Source organism: Polypterus senegalus, chromosome 7 (genome assembly GCF_016835505.1).
Source record: "Polypterus senegalus isolate Bchr_013 chromosome 7, ASM1683550v1, whole genome shotgun sequence".
Lineage (NCBI taxonomy): Eukaryota > Metazoa > Chordata > Cladistia > Polypteriformes > Polypteridae > Polypterus > Polypterus senegalus.
In genome coordinates, this window is record NC_053160.1 from 100,385,046 (window position 1) to 100,406,820 (window position 21,775).

At 35.8% G+C, this 21,775-nt stretch overlaps 1 protein-coding gene across 1 annotated transcript; it reads left to right on the plus strand.

Moving 5' to 3' along the window:
• Window positions 1–507: 507 nt before the first annotated feature.
• arid6 (AT-rich interaction domain 6) lies at window positions 508–21,514 on the plus strand. The gene is made up of 6 exons (XM_039759085.1): window positions 508–631; window positions 6,461–6,622; window positions 8,181–8,233; window positions 13,495–13,592; window positions 17,862–18,012; window positions 18,657–21,514. The coding sequence occupies exons 2-6, from the start codon at window positions 6,475–6,477 to the stop codon at window positions 19,935–19,937; spliced, it is 1,731 nt and encodes a 576-aa protein (XP_039615019.1). The 5' UTR covers window positions 508–631; window positions 6,461–6,474; the 3' UTR covers window positions 19,938–21,514.
• Window positions 21,515–21,775: the final 261 nt, after the last annotated feature.

A 21,775-nucleotide genomic window follows, 5' to 3' on the forward strand; every position in this document is an offset into this window, starting at 1 on the left:
TACCGTTCCAACTTTTTCCAGAAAAATGTGAATAATGACAAACGTGCCCAAAACGAATTATATGCCACTGTTTATAATTATCTTTTGGTTTTGTTTCACCCTAAATTGTTTTAAAATAATAATGAGAATTATATCAATATAACTACAAACAGCTACCAGCAAACATGATCATTTTAAGTTAAAAAATTTGATATAGTATATAAATATATCCATTAGTTATTTTTTTCAGTGTATCTTTAAAAGTCTCACACACATTTATATTACATATTGAATGATTGACCTATTAAATTGTAATAAAATTTCAACGTGAATATTTAGTGATGTCTGTAAATTAATCGCAATTCATCGTAGTTTATGTATTTAACTTTTAATGTGACTATCGTGCGTATGCAGTGACAATTCTTTAAATATACATAAATATATATTGGCATCTCTCCATTCAAATTCTCCAATAACCCCGTCTCTCGTTTAGATTCTCCCTTATACAGATGTCACAGGTGACAGGTGCTCCCGCCCCCAGTGAGGGCGGTGTCCCAGGCACTCGCAGCAACTAAAACTTCAACCGAGAGACGCCCAAAAGCAGCACACTTTGAGCAAGACATCGCGGGAGATCGTCTACGGCCGGCTCACGGTACTCTCTTTTAATTTCCTTCCTATCTAACAGAAATTCATGACTTAGCCTCCCTTCTGTCTGTAATGAATGTCCGACCGTCCACTCCTCCGTTCAGAAGCCGGCATGTGATTTACTGGACTCGCCGAATTTTGAACTCAGCCTTCACAACTGAGCCATCAGATTGCGTCTTTTGCGGTATCTCTGTTCCTGTGACGCACTGCCATTTTCCAAACGTTGGTAAATTAAATTGATTGGTTTATAAAAAAAAAAAAATGAGCACGTATCTGAGCTGTGTGATTTAGGGGTACTGTTTCTGAAATTCATCAACACAGTATTAGCTACAGTCAACATCTGCATTTATACATAGGAAATATTAAAAGTTACCGAATTAATGATAAGGCTGAATGTCTGAGATTATCTTTATAAGAGTTTTGATCTGGCATGTTTTCATCCGTTTTATTCCTTTGACAACATAAACATGACTAGCCATGTGTCACACTTATGGAAAGTTGTACAGAGTTGGGATGTGACAATGTGCCAGGTTTTTCCACCTACTGCATCATTTCCGTTTGGCATGAGGTTTCTTTGTAACACAATTTTATTTGAATATTACAAATGCTAATGATTTGGCAACATGTATTAAACATGTTACACTTGCTTCGTGTATGTAATACAGGTAAATGCAAATTGATAAAAGATGATATTACATAAATACAAGTGAAACTGGTTATTTAGATTCAATCTGTCAGTTGTAATAATTAAGGTTATCTGTAATTGTCTGTGATGCTAGAAACGAATTCACTGTGGTTATCTGAATAAAGGTATTAAAAGAAATTGAGGGGCAAGTGTTGTGGTTGATCTTATGAGGAAAGCAGACACTACTATTATATTAGACAGATTTTATTAAGGATCAAAATCAGATGATTTAGTGCAAAAAAAAGTGGAAGTATAGGCTGGAGCCTGTCCTGGCAGCACTGGATTAAAGCTAGAAACCCAGCTGTCCAGATCCATGATGCAGCTGTGCTAACCACTGTGCCACCGTACTGGTCACAGATATTAATTCATTTATTCATTCATTAAATTTCTGCCCTCATTTATTCCCTTCTAGGGATCTTGAGAAAGCTACTCATGCTTTTATTTTTTTTTTTTCACCTTGATTACTTCAACTCGCTGTATTCTGGGATTAACAAATCTCTGATACGCAGGCTACAGTTGGTCCAAAATGCTGCCGCTCTGTTTCTCCTATTTCAGCTCCTTTACACTGGCTGCCTGTCAGTTTTTGAATTGATTTTAAAATCTTGCTGCTAGTTTTTAAATCTTTACATGTGCTTGCTCCTGCCTATTTATCTGAATTCCTCTTTGTGATTATATAGCATTATTTCTATTTATTATGTATCTTATTTTATGTTCATATATTTTATTTGTATTTATATTTTTATGTTCATTGTTTTGTTTTTCTTTTATTCTATTATTGTAAAGCACTTTGGCCACAGCATTACTATGTTGTTTTAAATGTTCTATTTAAATAAATTGACATTGACATTGCCATGATATTTGATACAAATATTTAAAATGTTTATATTCCATGGGTGGGTTCCCATAGTAGAATGGCACTGTGTGTTAGCTTTTGGTAGTAACCCATCAGTTGAATGTTTTCTGTTTTGGAGTATTGGATATTCTGAGTATGAATTGGAGTTCGGAATGGTGCTCTCAAAATATGACATATTAAATAATTTTTCATTGCACTAGGTGCAAGGTAGGAACTAGGTTTGGACAGACAGCAAACATGCATGGAGTGGCCCCATGTGGGCAGATCATGGGCAATGTGAGCTTCGAAAAATCCAATTAAATACCACAATGGCCCAGTTCCCCCAGTGGCCCAAAATGTCATCACTACCCCATAGTTTCCCACTTTAATGATGTCGCAGAGTAAGTTACAAAGTGAATTCGTACTTTTTATCAGTTTTAGATTTTGATTGTAGAAGTATAAATAACAACCTGAATGGCTTCAAAAAGTTTCATTTGTATATTTGCTAAAATTTCACATTTATTTATGTATTATCAACAATGTTTTCATGTTCAGGGTTGCAATAGCACCAAAAAAAAAGGTCTGGACTAGTACCAATAAATGCTAAAGCTTTTGTTTTTTGTAAAAATAAATAGTTTAAAGTCAGATTAGTATTGTGTTTTTTATTTCTTTACTTATTAATTAATGAAATTGTAAATCTAAATACTGTAATTACACAATTTAATAACAATTAAAACAACTAAACACCAAAAAAAGTTTCAAGGAAGTAACAGTAAGGGGTGGTGCAATGGTGGAGCTGCTGCCTCACAGTAAGGAGACCAGGGTTCACTTCCCAGGTCCTCCCTGCATGAAGCCTCCATGTCTTCCATGTATCAATGCTGGTTTCTTCCAGGTGCTCTTGTTTCCTCTCACAGTCCAAAATCATGCAGGTTAGGTGGAGAGTTGTGTGTGAGTGTGCTCACCCTGTGATGGGTTGGTGCCCTGACTAGGAGTTGTTGTTGCCTGTGCCCATTGCTTGCTGGGATAGGCCTATTGTGCCCCAGAACCCAACCCTGGATAAACTGCTATTGAAAATGGATCAATGGATTAGTAAGGTATGGACTTTCTTAAGGTTTATGACTAAATTTGGTCCCCATTTCTGTTTTCACACTCTGGGCCAATGTTGCCCTGATGTTAAAAAAAAAAAAATCTAAACTGGGCCATTGTTGGCTGCCCACATAGGGCCAATATGTTTGTCACATTGGACCTACAATGGCCCAGTGTCAATTTGTTTACTGGAGCAGATCCTTGCACACTACCAACATCACTCATAGTGGGGCAATTTACTGTCATCAGTCAACATGTGCTCAGGTTATGGGAAGAAAACAGGGTACCCCTACAAAACCTACATGGACATGAGAATGATGTAAACTCTCCACTTTGTCATTGTTTGGAATGGGATTTGAACCCAGAGTCCTAGTCATGTGAAGAAGTAGTCCTAAACCACTGCACTACCACCGTTCCCTGTTCTCAGATACGAGGGGGGGACCCAAAAATAACCGGAATTTTGTTGTTGTTAGGTTGGTACTAGTAGTACGTGGTTGGGCCGCTAGGGCGATCTAGTTACACTCCTCACAAGTCAGTCTGCCAAGTGCTATCAGTCTGGAAGATTGTGCTTGTGTTCAGTGAATTTTGTAAAAGTAGTTTTGTGCAAGCGTCGTTTTTTTACGATGGCCGATTATCGTGAGCAACGCGCGGCAGTGAAATTTTGTTTTCTTCTTGAAAAAAGTGTTGCAGAAACTATTGTTATTGAAACGGTATGACAACCCTGAACCACCCACCCTACTCACCAGATTTAGCTCCGTGTGATTTCTTTTTGTTCCCTTGGATGAAAAAAGACTTGAAAGGAAGGCATTTTGCTGACGTCGAAGAGGTAAAACAAGAAACGACCAGAGCATTAATGGGCATTACTTCAGACGAATTTAAAAAATGTTTCGAACAATGGAACAAACGGTTAGATAAGTGTATTACCACCAATGGAGAGTACTTTGAAGGAGACTAATTGTAGTTTGTACAGAAAATTAAATTAAACACGTTTTAAAAATATTTCCAGTTATTTTTGGGTCCCCCCTCGTATGTATTAAAAGAAATGTAAACCTTTTAGGCAAGAATGGAGAAAAGCATTAATGATGAACAGTAAAGGTTTTGAAATAATGTAAATATAAATGTAAACTGGTACAAAAGGCAGAAGAACATTCAGTTAAAATCAGAGTGGAAACAGTTATCCTGTAAAATATTTTACCATCTTCAAACATTTTCCATTCATCCAACATTTACCAAAAAACCTTTATTGATAAGGCTAAAAAGACATTTATTGGAATGAACCCAGATGACCAGGTGTGACCCTGGATGGGCCCAAGCTCATTTCAGCACACATTCACATTCACACTAGGCCAGTTTCAAGTCAGAAATCAAACTAATGGGACATCTTTGGACTGAAGAAGAAAGCTAAGATATTTAAAGAAACAGGGACAATATTAAAACTTCATGGAGAAATGCCCCAGCTAAGAACTGAACTAAGGTTCAAGTGCCGTGAAATAGCAATACTTGCTGCTGCCTTTGTGCTACCTCACAGTGATTCTTGATAAGCATCTATTTCTTTGCAACAAGCTAAATGCTTCTTCTCTTTACTTACACAATTTATTTATGGCATAGATAATAGCATTTCTTTCTAATGCCTGTTTTAAATGAATTTTTCAGTTAAGCAACTAAAACCAGATCTCCAACAAAGGCATATTTCATAGTTACTTATCGAAGTGCATTTTCTCATTCAATTTTAATAATCCTTCTTTAGATTACCTGGGCAGTGAACATAAATGCATTTTCCAAGAAATTTAAACAACAATTATAACATTACAATGGTATTTGCACTTTTTAATTCTTGAGAAAAAAGAAGAAAAACCAGTTCTGTGCTCATTTTATTCTTTTCTAAATGTGCACATTCATCTCTTCTTGTTCATGTAACTCACTCATTGTCTGAAATGATACATTAAAATGACAGGGACACATTCACAGGTTTTTTTCTAGAAAGTGTGCAGGATGAGATTAAGTTATGTCATCATCCCTGTCCTCCAGCATAAAGAGTGTTTAACTGGATTTTTCTTCAAATAAAAATAGAAAGTGAGTTTATGAATAAGACAAGTAATTCTTTCTAAAGTCTTTTGTTACGTCAGGTGCATGTATACAAAGGTGTGAAAGTGAAGACAATGGCTTGTCAGCTGTGTTGTATCTCATAACACTCTTCTTGTCACATTTATGTTTAGTTCCTCAGCAGTTTAACACTTTACTCTGCTTAATTGACTAAATTTAATGCCGCATTTCACATGGTTTACCATTGTCTTACTGCTAAGTGATGGTGATCTACTTCTCGTGAAAAAATTCTTAGCTTTTTCTGTGATTAAGTTACAAACCCAAGTAATTCACCTAATTCCCCAAACCCTCCCTGACTTCCCATTCCTTCTAGCTCCTTTTTCCAAATTGTCATTAATTTCATCTCCATTTCTGGGTGACTTTACTGCATGTGTTAGTTCCAGCCTACTGCTTTACTTCTGCACCGAATCCCCTCTTCCCCACACTCATTAAATCCTTCCTTCCTTCCTTGCATAACCTTGGCTTTTAAAACAATAATAAATGCATCCTTTAATGTTGGCTCTGTGCCAGCTAATTTGAACATTACGTCTGTAACCCCAACATTGAAAAAATCTGATCTTGATGCTGAAATTCTGAACAACGTTTGGCCTATCTCACTTGCGATTTCTTCCTAAGGTTCTTGATTTTTGGCCAGTTTCTCAGTTGCTATTTCTTTCTAAGGTTCTTGAGTGTGTTGTGGCTTTCCAACTCGCTAATTTACAATAACTTCTAATAACCTGATGGAGCCCTTTCAGCCTGGTTTCAGGGAACCAGAAAAACTGTGAAATTGCTCTTCCTCAAGTAACTAATGATTTACTTAATGCAACAGACTCTATGCAAATAAGTATATTTTTCCATTTAGATCTCAGTAGATCACAGCATTTGATTCTGTTAATGATGATATATTATTGTCCATAATTGAGAGCACTTCTGACACTGTCCTATGGTTTATGTCCTGTCAAACTGACAGGCAAGAGTTTGTCACTTTTGGTAACAGTGAGAATGGTTTCTGTCATTTTTTTATGTAGAATTCTCAAAACAATTGGCATTCAGCAGCATATCTCGTATACACAGATGTGCATTCCAGACAGAACTCCTCTCTTGTCAGCACATCAGCTTCTTGTAACTTTTGTCTCTCACTCTATTTGTAGCTACTGTGTTGAACATGGCAAATGAGGAAGCAGAAGAGCTGCGGACAGACATGGTAAACAAGCCTGTGCAACTGGAAGAAGAATTTCTTAGGGATTTATATCTTTTCATGAAAAAACGGGACACCCCTATAGAGAGGATCCCTAACCTTGGTTTTAAGCAAAGTAAGCCCCTCCAAGTATATGTTTACATTTATATTTACATTTATTTGCTTGGCAGACACTTTTATTCAAAGTGACTTACAGCAGAGGTAAAATTATGGCATATATACTGTATAAACACTGCCTGCCAGAGAATCAGATTCTCCATATTCTTGTTAAGAGCAGATTTAAATATATGAGATAATAATAAATTGTTATATGAAGCCAATGAAATAGGAGCAATCACATGGCAGAAGCTGAGGTATGAGGGAAAAAAAATGACTGACTTGAGAGATGTGAAGAACAAAAGCTGATGTGGAATTTTTAGTATGAATAACATTAAAAGGTAACATCGTATTGTGTACTGAAGGTTTGTTTATTTTCCCAGCTTTTGATTTTTTTGTACATTCTCTTGAACTGGCATATTAATCCTTCTATAGGGAAGATTCATGGTGTGTCCACAAGAGTTGATGCATTTGCATTCCCAAGTCATGCCATTCTCATGATACTGTTCATTTTCTCAGTGCAAAGTCCTACATTTTACTCTTCCTTTCTGTAAAGTATGGCACCCAGTTGTAACATTTGTAATAGACCGTTAATTTTACTTATTCCTTGTCATGCAAGAAGGAGTGTATTCTGGGGTGAAAAAAGGGTTGGCACTAAGAACTTGATTCTAGTTATTCACATTGAAAAAATAAAAATGTATACAAGTATCACATAACTTTTAGTTCTGGTGGATTTTAGAAAATTCACAGTTACTTTTTGAATGTGTACTACAAAAACCCCTAACAGACATATAAGACAGAATTACTTATTTTTTAAATTTCAGTTTAATATGATCATATTTTCTTTGGAGAAAATAATTACATTTTTGTCTGGTGCTTTTTAGTGTGGTCTCAAATGGATAATACAAAAATACTCTCTTGTTTAAATATACACTTGCATTGAAGTACACACCAAACAATAATTGTGAGATATGTTATCCTATAATAGTAATAATAATACATTGTATTTATTTAGTGCCTTGCCCATTCTCAAAGAATTTAATCAAAGAAATGTTCATAAGACTTGTCCCATGAACCACAGTAAGATTCACTTGTCCCCAAGAGTGCACACCCAGTCAAGGCAAAGTCCATAAAGTCTAAAAAATAAATCCAAATCACGACAGTTCAAATCAGATGCATCCATGAACTATACATGCAATACAAAAGTTAAAGAAGTGCAAAAAGTCCATGTTTAACACAAATTTAATGATAATGTGTTGTTAACAGGGAGGAGTGGCAGCAACATGTGTGTGCCTGCATCCCCTACCCTTATATGATACATATTATTAATCCTTAAAACATCTAATTTTATTTACCTGTTTTCCCAGTCGACCACTGCAATTCAAATTTGTATATCTGCAAAAAAAGCAAACATTTAACTTCCATAGTGAAGTATCAAAATTCTAAATTTGAGAAAGCATTTTTCATGTCTATACTGCTGAGATTGTAAGAGTAGCCTGAATAATTTAATACAGTACAAAAAACTGATTTAAATTCAAACATTATTTGTAACACTCACCTCTTGTCTTTTTCTACAGTTGACCTATTCATCATGTTCAAGACAGTTCAGAGTTTAGGGGGATACAAGGAGGTAAGAATATCTGGGCTCATGACAGCCAAGTAAAATAAGATCGTATGCAGTGTATGTTTGTCACAAAGCTGGACTAGTTATCATCCAATAACTTTCTTAACTATATTTTTTTTCATCTTAAAAATAGCAGACACCAGTGCCTAGGCCCACTTACATAGTAACTGGACCAATTTACATCTATCTGCCTAGTTGACATGCGTGTCTTTAGGATATAGAAAGGAAACTGAGAGCCTGGAATATTTCCACATTTGCATGGAAGCAATTTATAGATTATCACAGTCAGTTGTTGACCAAGAATTTGACTCGGGTCATCCTGGGCTAGCAGAGTGTCACCCTATTTTCATTTAACTCTAATTGTGGCTCATCAGTACTGTATCTTTCAGTTCACTGTGCCTTAAAAATTCCTGTTGTAGATTAAAAACAGTTATTTAATGTAATGTAAGCACCTTCAAAAACAAAGGCTCAAATGAAATCTATTTGCATATTGTTATTCACTATTTGTCAAAAGTCTTTGATGACATTTTGTATTATGAAAATGAAACTGACAATTTATATTGTATCTATGGATATGTTTTATATATCATTTTCCTTTTTTTAGTTCAGTAAAAATTAAGCCAACATGTGGAATCTTTGTGTAAAAGTGTAAAATACTCTCAATGATCCAGTAAATTTAGAACTACATTTAGCATAAATACTTTGAAGTCATAGTGTTTCATTCGAGGTTTTGCATCTTATTTATGAAAATATGTCTCACTTCTTTTCACTACAAAGTCTCAGTTCATTGGTCTTTGAAAACGCTCATTAATGCACAGCTCTCTTAAAGTTCCACCATAGCATTTCAATTGGGCTGAGGTCTGGACCTTTGATTTAACCATTCTTGTGGTTGTGATTTTGTGTTTTGTTTTCATGAAACAAAGCTTTGTGCGTGACAACCAGATGATTAATTGAAAAGGACATTGTTCTAGCAGTACAGTATTGTTGCTTGTAAAGGTACAACTCTGATAAACTGGGTAAGGAGGCTTTCTCTTGTCTATCGTTCCACAAAAACAATACTTGTTCAGTCATTTCCTCATGAAGTAGTAATAAAGTACAACATTTACCATATTGGCAGATGACTGTTCCTTGCTCTTTTTCAGAACATTATACTGATTATTCTTTGGGTGAATTTATTAGGTTGTTGACTCCAAGTTAGACTAGTAACTGTCTTGAATATTCTTAATTTATAAAGTACTAGCAGACCTGGCGCGCTTCACTGCACGTTTAACCGGCTAGTTTCGGCAGCGGATCGTGGTTTTTCCAATCTAGACGTCCAGTCGTTTTCCGATTCTTTTAACCGCCTGGTTTTGGCAGCCAATCGTCCTTTTCCCAATCTAGAAATCCTGTCTTCTTTAGATTCGTTTAACCGCCTGATTTTGGCAGCGAATCATTTTTTTCCTAACGTAGAAGTCGTTTCTTGTTGAGATTCGTTTAATTGCTTAGTTTTGGCAGCCAAGCGCTTTTTTCCAACCTAGAAGACCTCTCTTGAGATCCGTTTAATGGCTTCATTGATTGCATGTCTTCAAAGGTAGTTTCAATACCCATTTCTTGCACCGAGTCTTCTCCCCTTTTATGAGTGACTGTGTAAGTACCGCGTGTACTAAACAGTAAATTAGTAAAGGTGAAAATACTTTGAGCTACATTTTTTTGTATGAAAATGTGCTATATAAATAAATGTTGTTGTTGTTGAAAGGACTAAACACTAAGGAAAAAGAACGGCAAGACCGCGTCAGTCGGAGCGAAATGAAGAGAATGAAATGACGTGAATGGGAGGGGAGATGATCACGTGACTCCCCCACCCGCCTTAACTGTCAATCCCTTCACAAACACACAAACACATTCTCTCGGATCCCAACTCTCCTATATATATATAGATAGATTATTCTCACTGTAGAAGGATGGACTTCAATTTGTTTGGAAATTTCTTTCTGAGCCTTTCCAGACCTGATGAGAAGTAATAATTCAGGTAATTGCAGATGCAGTTTATCCTTGGCATGACATTATAATGCTTAAATGCTCTAGATCAGAGGTAGGCAAAGTTTTTGTTCCAACCCAGTTTTTTTAATGCGTAGTCAATTATTAATAATGAAGCACTTATTGCTCAAGTGACAATTTTCTGCTTTATTTTAGTGGTCTCTCTTGTTAAGGTGTTCCCACCCTTAATTTCTTATTTCAGTCTTAAACAGCTGCATTCACTGTTTTAATGGCTTCTTATTAGCAATAAGATTCAAATGAGAATGGATCATTTATGATTTGAAGCCTAAAACAGATCATTTTCAATCTGTCACATTTTACTCGTATGTGTTTTATTAAACCAAATAGTGCATGATGAATTCACACAGGTGTATATGGAAACAAGTTAGATGGAGTTGTCATTAATAAGGAGCCATTAAACAGTGAAAGCAGCTGTTTAAGACTGAAATAAACAATTAAGGATGGGGAACCATAACAAACAAGTCCACGAAAATGAAGCAGAAAAATATCACTTGAGCAATAAGTGCTTCCATAGCAATAATTGACTTCTCATTAAGAAACTGGGTTGGAACAAAAACCAGCAGCCACTGTCCACCAGAGATCGTCCAATTCAATCCTGACAGGCCACAGTGGCTGCAGATTTTTGTTACAACCAATTTGCTTAATTAGAAGCCAATTATCACTTTTGAAGACAACTATTACCCAAGAAACATTTTCGTGCTTCATTTTAATTAACTTGCCTTTTATGGTTCCCTTGATTGCTTTTTTAATATTAAACAGCTACATTCTATGATTAAGATATTGACATCTGTGGCAGAGCAACAGGCGCTGAGCAGGCTCCTGTCAAACATGGAGAATCCACTGCATCCACTGAACAGTGTCATCGTTCCTCCTCCACACTATGCAACTCTTCAATTCTACCTGGGGGGGTAAACGTTAACATTATATAAAGTTACTGTCTGTTATACCTGCATTTTATATATATATATATATATATATATATATATATATATATATATATATATATATATATATATATATATATATATATATATATATATATATATATATATACTAGGCTGACCCGCCTTTTAAGGCAACTGACTTTTAAGTTGACCACTTCTTAAGGCAATTCAATATATAGATCAATTTGATATTTTATACAAACTCATTAATTTGGTTATATTGCATTTGAGCGGTATTACTTTAATACTTGTAGTTTCTGTTATTTTTATGATGAAATTTAAACTTTTTTTCTATATTGAGGTCACCCTTTTGAACCCCCCTGATATTTACTACGCGGTGAGGCATTTGTACTCCATCAACATTAATTATTTCCAGAGACATAATTTTGTCTATTTTTCCAACACATCGCGCACAAAAGCAAGGGAACGATGGGAGCACCAGAACTCTGCTCACATCATGTTGCTTCGTACCGCAAGCTGCATGTAGTAAGTCTGTGATAAGCGGAATATCGCTACGCTTTCCACTCATGGACGGAAGGACAATCCCGACTGCTTTTATATAGTAAGAAAGAAGAAGAAGATATCACACAGTCTGGAGTAGAAAATCATCTTTTACCTGGAAAAACGAAACTACAAATCCCATATATATATATTGGCAGTTTGCTGCTGCTGCTGGAGTATTTGAATTTCCCCTTGGGGATTAATAAAGTATCCTATCTATCTATCTATCTATCTATCTATCTATCTATCTATCTATCTATCTAAATTTCTTCTAATTGTTTTACTAATCTATTCTGCTACATGTCACTCAGAAAGGAATATTCTACAGTCTAAGGCAGAACAAAAGCCATAGAATTAAATTATAAGTTCTAATATTATTCATGATGAGCTTCTAACTAAGAAATTGGGCTGCAACAAAAACCTGCATCCACAGTGAGCCTCCATGGCTGAACCCAAAGAACCCAGTTTTAGGCCAAACTACCAAAAGTTTTTCCTTAATATAAGGAAGCACTTCCTGATCATTAGCTAATTCAATGCACTGTTAATTACCTTCTTACTTGTTGCAAAACCAGCAAGGGTGTAGTTAATTTTTACACATGGATTCTTTATGGTGGCTTATTTTCATTAAATAAATAATGACAAACTAAAAAGTGTAATGGGTTATTTGGCATATGAGGTTAGATTTATTTAAGGACTTTAGTATTGTTAGTTAATTTTTGATATGTAAAATTATAGAACTGAAAGAGGGTGTATTCACTTTTTGCTGCATTAATGTTCATTATATTTCAAGTTAAACATTTTTGGTTTACTACATTTTAATTGTGGCTAGCCTCAGGCTAAATGTAACACTTAACTGGATTAAGCAGATTCCAGAATGTTATGTAAGTTTTGCAAGTTGTGTAGCCTTAAATGTCAAAGATACATGTAGATGAAAATAACAAGTATAATATGTTTCTGAGCATAAATAAGTACCTATATTTGATAAAATAGATACTTCTAGATTTATAGAGGCATGGTGCTTACCAGTGTGAATTATTTTCCATTAGACCACCTCACAGGGCTTGTTTAGTTTGTTCTGTTATGCCACTCTTGCTTATTTGAATTCAACCACTCATTATTAGTGTGTTTGTGCTGAACAGCCCCTGCTTTCTCCTTAGCTTTCATGTCCCAGAGAGCACTTGGCTCCTGATTGGCTTTACATTATTTGCTTCCTAGTATATTTTTTTTATTTGGTTCATGTCATTCACTTTTTGATTCAGTGCATTCTCAATTCTGTCATGGTCTCAAGGTCTACCAATAGTTGCGTTTGCTCGTGGCATAGACATACTGTAGAAATTGTTCATTTCTGTTGAGACAGGTGCAGATTAAGTGAAGTGCTCAGTATCTCCTGGGAATTTGGTGAAGGGGATTAAACAATCCACCTTGTGCTCCAACGCTATTTCCCTATAATGTGTTTTATACACAAAAAACTTGGCAAGATTACTCTTAAAACAGGTTTTCCCTCCTCTAAAAATATATAACCAGTCATGAAGATGGAATCCACATTTCCTTAGGCTAAGCAAAAGAAACATATGGTGTAATTTCTGGACACACCTGCCACTGAGTAGAGAGTGAAATGTTTACGTGCCATGATACACTTGTTGTAATGAATTACACCAGATCAAAATATCTGCAGGATCCTAGAGATGGGCCTAAATCTGAAACTGAATCTAAGATGTTGTATATACCAAATATTAGATTTTTACTGTAAAACACATGTAATATTTTTATTTTCCTCTTGTTCAGGTGACAACCCAGCAACTCTGGAAGCAGGTCTATAACAGGTTGGGAGGGAATCCAAGGAGCACCAGCGCAGCCACCTGCACCCGACGACACTATGAAAAGTGAGCTTTCCTTAACCTAGCTTTCTAAGTGAAATGTATGAGTAAAGACAGAAATTTTGGAAGTTCAAAGGAAAAAACTAACTTTGCATGAAATGTTAAATTAAATGTTTAATTTTAATGTAGTTTGTAGGCTGATAAATAACATAGTGGAAAGACTGCTACTACTAATACAACAACATATTTATATAGCACATTTTCATACAATGTACTCAAAGTGATTTACAAGATGACAAAGAGAAAGTTATCAGAAAAGAAAAAAAATTAAGATAAGGAATAATATTAAAGAATAAATAACAGCAAAACAAAGGGTAAGGTCAAATGGCTGGGAGGACAGAAAAAAACAAACAAACAAAAAAAAACAACTCCAGGTAGGCTAGAGAAAACACAAAATCTGCAGGGGTTTCAAGAACAAAAGACCTCCCGGTCCCCATTTGGCATTCTACCTAACATAAATATTCCTAAATCAGCCCTGTTTGTTTTCATACTTCACATGATAGGATTCTGATGAAGTTGGTCTCATTATACCTGCATTTTTATCACTCTTTAATTTAATATTGGTTTTTTATCTGTATGCTTCTGCTGGAGTATGTGAATTTCTATTTATCTATCTATATGGATTTGACATGGCAGTTTTTACAGAAATTGAGCATATAAGCCATACTCGGTAAACCATCCATCCATTTTCCAACCTGCTGAATCTGAACACAGGGTCATGGGGGTCTGCTGGAGCCAATCCCAGCCAACACAGGGCACAAGGCAGGAACCAATCCCAGGCAGGGTGCCAATCCACTGCAGGACACACAAACACACCCACACACCAAGCACACACTAGGGCCAATTTAGAATAGCCAATCCACTTAACCTGCATGTCTTTGGACTGTGGGAGGAAACCGGAGCACCCAGAGGAAACCCACACAGACACGTGGAGAAAATGCAAACTCCACGCACGGAGGACCCAGGAAGCGAACCTGGGTCTCCTAACTGCGAGGCAGCAGCGCTACCGTGCCACCCATACTTGGTAAACCAGTGAAAGAAATTCAAAATATAGTGAGGTGGCATACAGGAGTATTAATAAGGCCAAGTCATGCAACAAAGTGAATACCGTATATATTCGTGGATAAGCTCTCCCGTGGATAAACTGGGCTTGATTTTTACCATTTAATTTCTGGTATTTTATAATGTTGGTTGCATAAATTGAATGCTATTGTTCCAAGAGATTATGATATGCTAACGCCCACCTGAGAGAGTAACCACAGAGCAAACTGCCTTTTTTTCTATGTATTGTGCCTAAATGACCACACAGTAATACCCAAACTATTTCAAAGTGACATTTGCACTGTTTGTTTTTTTTGTATCTCACACCCTCATAAACCTTTATCGTAAGAGAATCTCTTATCTACGATGGAGCGTTCGATCAGAAGTAAATATGAAGCTGGTTTTAAATTAAGTCGTTGAAGTGGCAAAAGAAATTGGTAACTGCGCTGCTGCAACAAACTTCCATGTGTTTAAGAAACTGGTACAAGATTGGAGGAGGCAAGAAGATGTAAAATAAAAAAAAAAAATTAAGTGTCGCATTTTTGAACGGGCGTATAAGTTGGAGACTGATTTTATGATCGATTTTTATACGCGACTATATATGGTAGTTAGAAACCAGACAATATTAATAAAAAAGGAATATAAAAGATTCTGTAGCAAAGCAATGAGGAAAAGATAATACTCTGCTTAAATATTCACACACCTTTTTCTTCAGGTAACCGTACGATAATAACATCTGATAGACAATCTAATTTGAGAGACATGGCTATGAATAGCTTGAATCTGAGGGGTAAATCTAAAATGAGATACCAAATTGTTTATTTGATCACAAGTAGAAAATTGTGTATGGTTAAAGTACCACATGACACAAACATGCTCAAAAGAATTTCAAGTTTATAAGATGCTACTGCAAATTACATTTTCAAGTAACTAGAACTCTGTATCTACAGGTGTTTGTGTAAAGAAATATTTTAAAACACTTTGTTATGTTGCCTCACTTAATACCATTTTGCAGCATAACACAGAGCATCAGCTTTGCCTTTCTTGTTCATAATTCTTAACACTTTTTATATCTATTTTAGTCTTTCTTCATATTTGTAACATATGCCCCATTGTCTGAAAATGTAAAGTTTATGTAAATATCAAATCAATAGTTGTGTGATAGTCCTGGTATACAGTATACATGTTTGGTGTCATAACCATGATTTGCCTAGAGTTTACAAAGTTAATTTTCCTACACAAACTTGACACTAGTTATCCAACTCAGTTGGATCATGAAAAATTGATCTTAATTAACCTTACAACTCTGTTTCATAGTTCTTCTCCCATCTAGTCAGAACTGTAATCTTCTAACTATTTCATTGTATGGTCCTCTAATGAAGGACATTAAAGAAAACACCTTTTCATAGAACAATGAAGACATATGTCATGTTCAATGTTAGGGAGAATTGGTATTGTTTGCTTACTTTCATTAGGATGAATACTGTAAACCATTTTGGTATCATTCATTCATTTTCCTAAATGGATAGTCCAATCCTAGTGTGCAGGAGGTACTTTATTGGCATTGTTATGAGTGCCTTTACTTAATTTGTTTTGGTTTGTGTTTGTGTTACATGAACACAAAAACTACATTGCTGTCTATCAATCTGTCCATTTCCCAGACCTATTAATTCCAAGCCAGGGCCACAAGGAGCTAGAATATATTCTAAATCCTCACAAGCAAGTCTGTCTTTCAAAACACTCTCTAGCGCTACAACATTAACATAATCTTATCATGTATGTACTGTAGATTCTTTATGAATTGAGTTTGGTTAGGATGGCTGGCTGTCTCCATTTTGTCTAGAAGAAATTCAGACACATTATTGAATCACTTATTGGATAGCACTCATATGCTGATATCGATTTACAGTATATAGCAGACTGGCCAAGTTCTATGTAAACATGGAAGATCTTTCCTACTAGTTTGAATCAGACAAAGACTAATGAATGAATTCTGACGAAATGTAACCTTCCATTATCTATGCAATAATTTTTTGTAACTTGCCATCAAAATGTGAATTAAACAAAGTAATTGATGTTAAAATAGTGGTGGACAATGCAGAAAAAGATTAGCTAGCTCATCAAGGTTTTGTACCATTAACAAACTGAAGTTTTTCCAAAGTTGTATTTTGTATTGCTGTTGTAGGGAGTTTCCATTGGAGGATATCCCATTACGAATCATTTAAGTTTACAATCATTTATTTAAGCTCAGCTAATTAAATCAGGTAGAAACTCTCATTTCAATTTATTTTTTAGCCATCCCTCTTCTAGCCCATCCAATACTTCAGTCTTCTTGAGCAAACCTTCAAGCCAATATGACTGACAGTCTATTTGATCCCTTTCCAATTTCAAAAACACAATCTATCTTGTTCTTTACGTATTTACATTTTACAACATATAATCTGACTTTGACATTTATATTTCGGTAACTTTACAGTGAACTGTAAGATGAATGAAGCCCCACCTTAGCTTATTCTCGAAGGAAAAAAAAATGTTGGCTTTGTTTAGTTGTTGCGATTGAATTAGCATTGCATCCCAGGCACTGTCTTCATGTTTGCAAATTCTCCCTCCTTCCAGATATTTATGATGGATTAACTGATCCTATGTAAGTGAATTGGTTTGTGTGCTTGTGTGTGTGTATGAATGTAGCCTTTGATAGACATGCACCCCATCCATGTTCCCTTCTGGTACCTTAAACCTCATCTGAGTTAAGACTGATTGCTTAAAGACTGAAAATTTGCAAATATCAGAAAATGTAAATGCCTTTACATCTTCCCATCATGTAGTCCGTTACATCTATATGTATTTAATAATGTCCAGAACTTTTACATCTGTGCAATGAATTGGTTTCCTGTTGTGTTCTGTTTCTTTTTTCCTCTGCATGTCTGATTTTCAACTCAATGTGTGTTCTAGAGAATATTCAGAAATTCTATCCAGTCCAAAGCAAATACTGCAACTAACAAGAAAGCTGATTTATTAGTTTGTAACAGTTAAGGAAGTTGTTTATTACTAGCATTCATATGAAAAGCTGCATGAATCACCCTGTAATATCAAAATGTCATCTGCACAGATGACTTACTATTCTAAAATAAATATTTCTTTGAGTGACTAGATTTACCTATTGCTACTTCCCTATACAGTGAGAAAAGTGGCCATGCAGCATTCCTGTTCATCTTTGATGGATTTAATTTCTAGGTTGATTTTGCCATATGAGCGCCATCTCAGAGGACAAGAGAGTGAAACTTTGCCCCTGCCACTCCCTCAGAAACGCTGGCATGCTGAAGATACTGAAAGAAAAGTGGAGACAGAGTGCAAGATGGCAAAATATGACATGCCACTGTACCAGGTGAGTGGCATAATGTTCAAGCAATTATTATCCACAAGACGGGAGTGCAGCAATTAGACCAATTTATTTATTAAAACTGACACTTTCCTCAGCCACAGACCCCACTTTACCACAGTGTTGCTCCTACCATGACATATGCTGACCTCATGTTAACTCTTTGTGGCTTCAATGATTCTCTCTCTCTCTTCCCTCTTGGCGTACGTTGCTTCAGTTGGATCCCATGTCTTCTTCTATGCTGCATGTTTCCTTTCAGATCATGTCCTGAATTTGTGGCCTCTGCCTGCTCTGTATACCCAGGCCAAGTACTGACTGATGAAGCCCATTGTACTATACTGGTATGCCAGCCTACATCATTTCTTCCAGTACAGGTGCCAGTGTCCGTCTCTATTGTTATAATAGGATCCTAGCCATATAATGTGCCACCATTTTTTTTTATTGACAAAACATTTCTCACCTTGTCACCAATCACATGTCAGATATATCGGTATATTTATTATTTCTCCCATGATACACCAGGCAACGATGCATTTGATTAGAAAGATCTGAAGTGGATTTCTTATATTTTTGATGAAGTGTGCTGACTAGCAATATCCCTAATTTATGTTGTTCTTTCTAACAAATTCCTGTCTTATTTTACTTTTCAGAAATTACCAGACTTTACTTTGGACCACTCAGCTCATCCCATCCAGTTTTCACAGTACCACCATAGTAAATCATCTCCATCTGCGTTCCGGACCCCTGCTCCTTTGAATTACCCAGTTAGGAGAGTATTTCATCCAATAGTGAGTTCTGGAGACTTGCGCAAGGTGGAGCTACAATATCCATTAAAGGAATTCCACTCCTCACAAGAAAAGGTTGAACCCCTCAATCTTAGCCTGAAAAACAGAATCTCTGGAACTATGTGCAAAGATGATCAACAATCTGCTGTAACACCTGCTTCCAACAAAGCCCCTAAGTTTTTAAATAAGGTCTCACCGCTTTATGTGTCTGCTAGTCTGAAGAGACCAATAGTCCGGGAATTTGGAAAGACAAGACTTTCCTGCACTTCCCCAAAGGTTTTTGATTTGAGAAGCCTGCCTTCTGCTTCAACTGAAACTGAGCAAAGCTGTAGTCCAAGCAAAAGCATGTCTTTGTATAAGGAGGAGCACAGAAATTACAGTCATGGAAAATCTCACACCTCCTCCTCTGATCCTGTGAATCTATGCAGTCATCCTCCAGCCAAAACGGAGAAAACTTCAAAGGATATAATAGTGCCAGTTCCTGTTCATATCTCACACCACTGGATTGATGATGTTAAGAAAAAGTCAATCTCCATGTATCCTAATCGTGGTGATATTGACCAAGAATCTCTTCATAAACATATTGGACTGCACTCTGTATCACCAGGAGAAAATGTTGAACAATGGATATTTGCAGATGGTGTACATGCAAAAGACGTAATCAGAAGACCAACTAAAGAGTCATCAACAAAAGAGACTATGTATCCTGTCAGGAATACCATTTTTCCCTCTAGTTTTACTCAAGTTTGCAGGAAGTTTATTCCAGTAAGTTTCACAAATAACAGTCTGGAAAAGTTTGCACTGGAGACTCCACAGTCTAAGGATTGTAGCCAGACTCTCAGAAAATATGAAGCACAGGACGGAACTTGTAGTCAGTTTTCATTAGTTAAAACTGTAAACTCACTGTCAGACAAGAGATTCCCAGAACAAAGTCCTGCCTTGGACAATAAAATGACAAATCAAGTGTATCCCAGGGGCTACCAGAGTGTCAAATATTATATGAAATCTGATCCTGCACTAAGGCCACACACAGACTCTAGATCATCCTTTTATAACAGCCATGATTTACCATGGGGAAGTATTGATCAGTATCATAGATCAGACACAAGCTTTTACACGTCTGATGCAGGCCGCCAGGCAGTCTAAACTATAGGACAATCTGCCATGTCAGTGCTATCTGCAATAAGGGGACTCTCACAGACATCAGTTGTTCATTTATAGAAGTTTTTAGCAGGGTGTCTGCATGTGTTGAACTGGGCTGGATTTATTCTGCATTATATCATAATTGGAGAATTGACACTCTTAGAATGATAAAAAGAGACTTTACCATTTACCATTTTAGCAGACAAGCTAATGATGTGGAACATATGGATACAAACGAAAGGATACCGAATAAGATACTGATTCCTAGGGTGATTTTCTCATTGTTCTAGCCAATTACCCCACGCAGCAACATATAAACTAATTAGTGTTTTGTGTGATGTTTTGGACAAAATCTGAAAGTGGAAATGAAGAAATGTTTCATAAGGAGAAGATTCCAAGAACTTTAGGAAATGATGTATAACTATTTTCTAGGTTTCTTGCTATTTTCATACAATATCTTCTGGCCAGCCTTGTCTTATAGTAGTCGCAATAGTTCAATGGGCAGCATTCCTGTCAAAAATGCAGATCACTGGTATCTGTTGCATTCTGCAAATGGAAATTAATTTATCTTGAAGTAGGCAAAGAGATGATTCATTTTGTTTGGTGTGCATCAGCACAGCCCCAACTGACTAACTATGAATTTCTTTGACTGAGAATTTGACTGGGATATGGAGTGCACATTGATTTCACATTTGTAGTATTTAAGGGCAGTAGGCATACACAAATATCAAACATACAATATGTTCTAAAGCAGACAGTTTTGACTTTGTTTATTTCAAAGCACCTCTGACCTAACCTATGCATACTTTGTCTGTAAAAAATGTTATAATGGAGTTTTTGATTTCTGTTCCTTTGTTTCCAGCTGCTTGTATCTCTCTGTTGGCTTAATTACCTATTGCTAAAAGTTGATTAAATATATTAGATTGATACTCTGAAACTTCACCATTGGGAGTAGTCAAAAGTTTATTTAGATCTTGTTAGTTTTTTTGTAGTTAAATGTATATGTGATGTACATTATTATTGCATTGTTTTTTTATTTTTTGTAGTTTTATATTTGCAAATCTGAGCCTACTTTAATTTTTCTGTTAATGCACTTTGATATGTTAATTATTTTTTCTGTTAGTGTTAGTTCTGTTACATAAGTAATTATGTTTAAAATTATGTAAAGGTTACTATATATTAATATGGGTATTAATTATTTAACTAATTAATTATTATTTAATGGATAAGATATCAATCAATAATTATGACATGCTGTAAAAAGTAATAATAATAATAATATTTATTTATTGTGTAACACAACTTCTCTAAGGCTTATATGATTAGTTGCGCTAAATTAACTCTGTAAGAGGCTAGTTGGTCAGTTAAACTGGCAACTTGTCCAGGGTTTGTTTCTGCTTTGTGCATCTCAGGGGTTTCCTGGCTGTCTGCTTCCCTGCACTGGATTAAGGACTTTTGGGAAGTAAATTTATGGGTGAGGAACTATTTAAATGACAGTTAATCTTTATTATACTTTGCATCACTTTCTAGCAGATTTGTAAACCTGGTGATATGCATAATAAATTAATTTACCTCAGAAACTGATTGTCACTCTTTCATATTTATTTTATATCACATCATTAAAATAGGCTTCATCACAGTGCTCTTTAAAATACACGCATATATATATTGTGGGCAGGTGTTGGGATAACAGTTCAGGAGAGTGGATTTGGGGCACCAACTGGGTCATTGCAGCTATGTAATCTCACCATGGACTTCTCTTTAGCAAATGGGAAAATACATCGGCAACAGGGAAAATAAGATTTAAAAACAAAATGACAATTTTCATAAATTCATACTGA

Bases quoted from the DNA above. Each gene is read 5' to 3' on its own strand.
- arid6 (XM_039759085.1), top strand. From the start codon at position 6,475: ATGGCAAATGAGGAAGCAGAAGAGCTGCGGACAGACATGGTAAACAAG. The intron at 6,623-8,180 runs GTAAGCCCCTCC...CTTTTTCTACAG, and splicing joins TAACCTTGGTTTTAAGCAAA to TTGACCTATTCATCATGTTC. The intron at 18,013-18,656 runs GTGAGTGGCATA...TTTACTTTTCAG, and splicing joins ATGACATGCCACTGTACCAG to AAATTACCAGACTTTACTTT.